Genomic DNA, 6,000 nt, shown 5'->3' on the forward strand with positions numbered 1-6,000 from the left:
GTAACATTTGGAGGTTATAAGAGGTTATACAGTCCTAAAAATAGTTACACATTCGATTTTCAGACATTTTCAGACAATGCTTTATAAAAATTAATAAAATGCGTGAATATCTTCTATTACATATTTTCGTTTACTTAATGTAATTATCACAGATAAATAAATAATCACAAACATGAGCAGAGATAATAATAGCTTTCCATTTACACACAAGAGAAATTCAGTCTAAACTCTAAAGTGAACAGAGTGAGCTAAGTATTTTGTATTCACAATCAGATTAATCACTACTTGCTTACTTTGGTAAAAAGTTATCACATGTAGATTCATAACCTTACTTTAAAGTGAGTTTACGAGACTCATTAAAGCCCACGATCTTGTGCAGATTATAGATCAAAACTCAATCAAATCTTACTTGTCAGAATGCAAAAGGAATGTGTATTCAACTGGGTGTTATGTCACAAGTGAGAATTATCTGAGAATGGATTTAAATAAAAAACAATTAATAATCTACAGCGAAATGTGTTAAATCAAGACCATTATCCGGCGAATATTTGATGTAGTTTTAGATATCGGAAATCACTATATTGAAGATTTTCATAAATTTTAATATCAAGATGAATATGGTGACGACGGAAGAAGAGAGAAAGATCTTTCACTTTTTAAAATCTCAAGGTTGCTGTTTGAGATGTTGTTTTCGTTTCATCGGATACCGCACGTCGGAATGTTATTACAAGCCTTCCGAATTTGCGGCACAGGTAAGAAATGAATAATGTTAAAAAAAATAATGTTAAATAATAATGTAAAAATAATAATGTTAAAAAAAATGAGTAATCTCGAATATCAATTTTAATAAGAAGATTTGTTTAAATTATATCGATATTATTCTTCATATTTCAATAAATCTGAATAAAAATCTGTATTAAATTTGCAATAAATGTGCAATAATTAATTCATGTAAAAAGGAATAAGTAACTTTAAATATTAATGAAGTAGTTTGTTTTAAAAAAGCTTATGAATAAATAATTTTGTTCATAAACTTGATTTGACACACTTATATTTTAATATCAATTATAGCTAAGTTATGCAGATATAAAAGATGATGCTTCTATGGAAGAAACAACTTGCATTGCATGTTTAGGAGTTCTTCAGGATAAGGAACAAAAGAACGTAATTACAAAAGTAAAGTATCCACACACACACACACACACACACACAAAACTATATTCTATTTAATTTCACTGACATTAAATTAATTTCAATTGTTTGTAGATAGCAGAAAAAGTAAAGGAGAAAGATTATGATTGTATGACTTTCACATGTGCATTAACTGTTCCTGTATCAGTAAAGCTGAGAGAACACATATTATATGCTTACATGTCCAAAGAGATAGATATTCATAAATCAATCTTAAGTACTCTTAAAACAAAATTACAAAATGTCAAAGATATTTGGAAATCGTTTATAATTCCTCAACTTGAACAAGCTACAGGAAAACATGCAGATCTCTCGACACCATCACCCTTTCTCATCGAAATCTTCTTAATGTATGCCGACGACGAAATGATATTTAAAGAATTGTACGTATTTTTAAAAATTCATGTAATTAGAAATGAAACTGTGATTGTGTATATATATATATATGTATGCATATGTGTATTAATAATATAGATTATATAGATGTTCTTTAGATTAGAGAAAATTGTTTTTCATGCATTTTGAGAACTTCTACTTGTAGAATAAACGAACATAAGGGAGGCAATAATAAGAAACAGAAAAAGAGAAAATACAACGATAATAAATTTAGTAGGAAGAATGTTGATTCTTTACTGATCGAAATGACAGATGAGCAACTCATGCGACATTTCATGATTTCGCAAATCATACCAAAAACATTTGTTCATGTTGACGATGTTTTATGTTCTCATAGCAGCATCTTCATAGGAGGTATCGATATGAACTTAAATAATAACAAACTAATTATTTACTATGCAGCATGAAATCTCTTTAAAACTTTAAAATTTCAGGACGTTACAATAAACTCTCTAGAAAACTCAGCCAGACTCCGTGGCTTATAAACGGTGAGAAAAAAGTGGAAACTTCGGTGCAAGACTTACTCTGCAATCCCATCGCAGAAATGGTAAAAGCAGAATGTATGTTTTGACTATATTCATTAATTTTGTTATAATTTTTTTTTTCAACAAAAACGCTATGACATATTTACGTTTGCACAGCGATAAAATTTTTATCATCAGGAAGAGAAGATGTCGATGTCAGAAACATATATGGTGGCCGACCATTTGCTATTGAACTATTGAATCCTCGTATGACGAATATCACGAACGAACTATTGATGTGTCTGACCAGTAGTATCAATCAATCGACTAAGCAGGTTCAAATAACATCGAATTTAAAGGTTCTTTCAAGGTATACTTTTTCAAAATTTAATTAAAATGAGATTAAAAAATACAGTGTAATACATAAAATTAAATAATAAGAACAATTGCATTGATAAACAAAATAATTTAAAATTAGATTAAAAAAAGGAATTCAATTAAATAAGAAAGTTGTATCGAATGTATACTTTTAGATTTGATTTGAAGAAGCTTAAGGAAGGTGAGAACATTAAAACAAAGTTTTATCGAGCGCTATGTGTCTGCCGAGACGTGAATGGCAGTTTACCGCCGTTGGAGCATCTGAATGAATTGGAAAACGTTAAAATTATTCAAAGAACACCACTGAGAGTGCTGCACAGACGACCATTGAGTCCAAGAACGCGTATAATTTACAAAATGCGCGCGCGTTGGGCGAAACCGCACGAGCTAAAGGAATTGTTGTCCACTGCTGCAGAAAGTACTGATGCGTTTTTTGTTCTCGATGTTAAAACGCAAGCAGGTACATACGTAAAAGAATTCGTACATGGAGATTTCGGCAGAACCAAGCCGAGTTTGTGCGATTTTCTTAATAACGAAGTGGACATTGTCGCATTGGATGTAACGGGTATCAATTTAAAGTGGCCGTAACGCGAATCTAAATATTATTAATTAAAAAACTTAAAAAGAAAGATTACAATAAAAGTGTCGAACATGAAATATATATGTTGTGAAATCGATAAAAAACTATGTTCCTTTTTAGTTTAATCTTTCCTTTTAGATAAAGGATTGTAGTGTTGTATAATCCAGGGATGTATTTTAACCTCAGCCAAGGAAATTCGCTCCAAACTTTTTTTCTTGATCAACTGCGAAATACATTTTTATAAATAAAAAATCTTTATCATGTGTATTTTGATATAGAGATATATAAAACACAAATGGTACCTTGGATATAAGATCTTTGGCTGCAGGTTTAATCTGTTTTGGCCACTGTATAGTTATAGTTTTTATTTTCGCATATGTTTCTTGTGTGGTGCCACTTAAAAAAGGCGGTTGCCCTGTAAGAAATTCATAACAAAGAATTCCTAAGCACCAATGATCAACATAGAAATCATAACTCTGTCCCATTACCATTTCTGGTGGCAAATAATCTAATGTTCCGCATAATGTTTCTCGTCTGAAAGAATAAATTTCGATTCAGCTCTAAATGATTTGCAGTAAAATTAAATTTGTGAAATAAATATATTTCTTCGAAATTATAAGTATTGTACTATTTAAAAAAATGAAAACGTGAGCTTTGTGCTTACTTTGCGGATGGTGCGTGTACAGACCAACCAAAATCTGCGAGTTTTATATCTCCGTTATATGTAAGTAGTAAATTCTCAGGTTTTATGTCTCTGTGAATCACATTGCAACGGTGACAATACTCCAAAGCGTCGGCTACTTGATAGGTATATTTGGCAGATCTGATGGAATATTGAATAATTTTTATATTTTAAATTATACATAACAATGGATGTGTTAGAATTACAAATACATACAAGTGCTCATTGAATCTCTCGTTCGGTTGACGTTTCAATTCCTTGTACAATTCGCCTCTGGCGGCGAATTCCAATACCAGATAAATTCTCTTGTTATCATGAAAATATGTTAACAGTTGAAGAATATTTGGATGACTGGAAACACGTATAAACAAGATAATAATTATGAAGAAAATATTTAATATTTTTCAATACATATATACCTTAAATGTGATTGTATTTCAATTTCTCGCATTACTTGTTTTTCCACGCGTCCTTTCATCAATTCAATTTTATATAATGTCTTCAGGGCAACCATATATTGAGTAGTCTTCTCCCTGGCTAAATATACACGGCCAAACTTTCCTCTCCCTAATGGCGATCCAATTTCAAAATCCTCTAAGCTCCATTTGTAGGGTCTATTTAATGTTAATAAATTCTAATTTATGGAAATCCATAAACAAATTTAAAATGACAACATAATTGATTAATAATTTAAATTGATTATTAATTTAATGTGAAAATATTTAATACTTAAAAATCCTATATAATGTTGAGTATTTATTAAAAACTGTATTTACTGTATGACTGTATAATTGCAATACATCTATTTTTCAGCTAAACTTCTTGTACAATTTTTCTTTTCTCTTTTTCTCTACAAATGGAGAAAAAAAAAAACAAATGGTGCAAAAAGTTCAATTAAAAAATACAGATTTAATGTTCAGTACAATTGTGTTTATATGTACATACTTTTTGTCTGAGTACTTTCTGGCATGTTCCTGCATCTTATGCATCGTATTTTCAACAGATTCATTAAATTCAACAGGTACAGATGTTGAAAATTTATTTATATAATCCATTATAAACAATACCCAATGAAAAATGGCAATAGAATTGATATAGAACCAATGTTATGTTTACTATACAATATCACTAGAAAAAATGTTATACATATATAAATTGCTGTATTTCTTAACATTTATAAAAATACTCATTGTGAATACAATAAAAAAAATCAATAACGAACATATGTCCAATTGTTAACATTTTCTTTTTTGTATAGATAATAATCAAATACAAAATAATTATAAGTTTGTTTATATCTTAATAAAAGGAAATGTAAATATAAATTATTTCATTTAAATGTAAATCAATAACAGCATTCATATGTGACCTTTTTATAAAATTATAAAGAAAAATATATATTAAACTTAAAAAGTACCATAAATGTAGGTAACTTGGGAGTGCAGGTAACTTGGAGCAGCATGTATTTCTGTTAAATTTAATCTATGTGGTATGTACCCTATGATTGATATTTAACAAAAATACACGCTGTCCCAAATCACTTACACTGTTCCAAATCATCTACATTTTCAGTATCCAAATAAAAATATATTGTTATTAAAAAAGAAAATGATAGGATTAGAAATTTCTTCAGGCATTTATTAGATGTCCAAAATTCTTCTCGGAAGATTCTTAATAACATACCTACCATTCACTTATATGAAATATAAATATAGAAACGTCGATGTAGTCTTAAAATACAATAAGCGTTGGGAGACGTCAATAAGAGTTCAACTTGTTCAAATGAACTTTAATAAATGGTCTGTTTTCTATTCCTGCACTAGAGTCTTGCATTAGAGTCTCTCTATCACTTTCGATAAATATCAAATATATCTATTTCACTTTAAGTTCCAAAAAGTGTACACTGACTTAACCACAGAAAACAGACTAATAATATACACTTCACGATATCATACTGGCCGGTCCAGGCATCTCAATAACGGTTGTAACTGACATGTTTCCCTCGCATTTTAACTTGAATAAGTTTGAATTTTCAATAGAGCCCTCTCTCGGAATAGCTGGGAACTACGTGTTCGCAATTTTTGATACAATGAGTGCATCATAGACTTATAAGATAGATGGAGCATTCATACGAAAAAAGCTGAAGACTTTATAGAAAAAGAAAGAAATAATCTCTTTTTTTCTAGTAGAGAATTGATTGGTCGCCGCGGCAAGCTAGGAAATGGCTGAGAACAACGAAGATAGACGTTCGAAAGTGTGGCTTTATGATTAAGCTGATTGGGCCTCCACCGCTCACTATAAAAGAGAAA

The 6,000-nt window shown here is 29.9% G+C and overlaps 2 protein-coding genes across 2 annotated transcripts; one reads left to right on the top strand and one right to left on the bottom strand.

The window, feature by feature from the left end:
* The first annotated feature begins 611 nt into the window (after window positions 1-611).
* On the top strand, window positions 612-3,017 carry LOC105622981 (putative tRNA pseudouridine synthase Pus10). Its single transcript, XM_012204385.1, has 7 exons — window positions 612-752; window positions 1,072-1,176; window positions 1,267-1,574; window positions 1,733-1,941; window positions 2,022-2,147; window positions 2,229-2,421; window positions 2,585-3,017. The coding sequence occupies exons 1-7, from the start codon at window positions 612-614 to the stop codon at window positions 3,015-3,017; spliced, it is 1,515 nt and encodes a 504-aa protein (XP_012059775.1).
* A 113-nt stretch (window positions 3,018-3,130) lies between these two features.
* On the bottom strand, window positions 3,131-4,746 carry LOC105622982 (aurora kinase B). Its single transcript, XM_012204386.1, has 6 exons — window positions 4,637-4,746; window positions 4,111-4,305; window positions 3,908-4,042; window positions 3,674-3,832; window positions 3,312-3,543; window positions 3,131-3,232 (listed from the first exon to the last, which is right to left on the bottom strand). The coding sequence occupies exons 1-6, from the start codon at window positions 4,744-4,746 to the stop codon at window positions 3,131-3,133; spliced, it is 933 nt and encodes a 310-aa protein (XP_012059776.1).
* Between the last annotated feature and the right edge of the window lie 1,254 nt (window positions 4,747-6,000).

The sequence above is a fragment of the Atta cephalotes genome (genome assembly GCF_000143395.1).
Source record: "Atta cephalotes unplaced genomic scaffold scaffold00051, whole genome shotgun sequence".
Taxonomy (NCBI): Eukaryota; Metazoa; Arthropoda; class Insecta; order Hymenoptera; family Formicidae; genus Atta; species Atta cephalotes.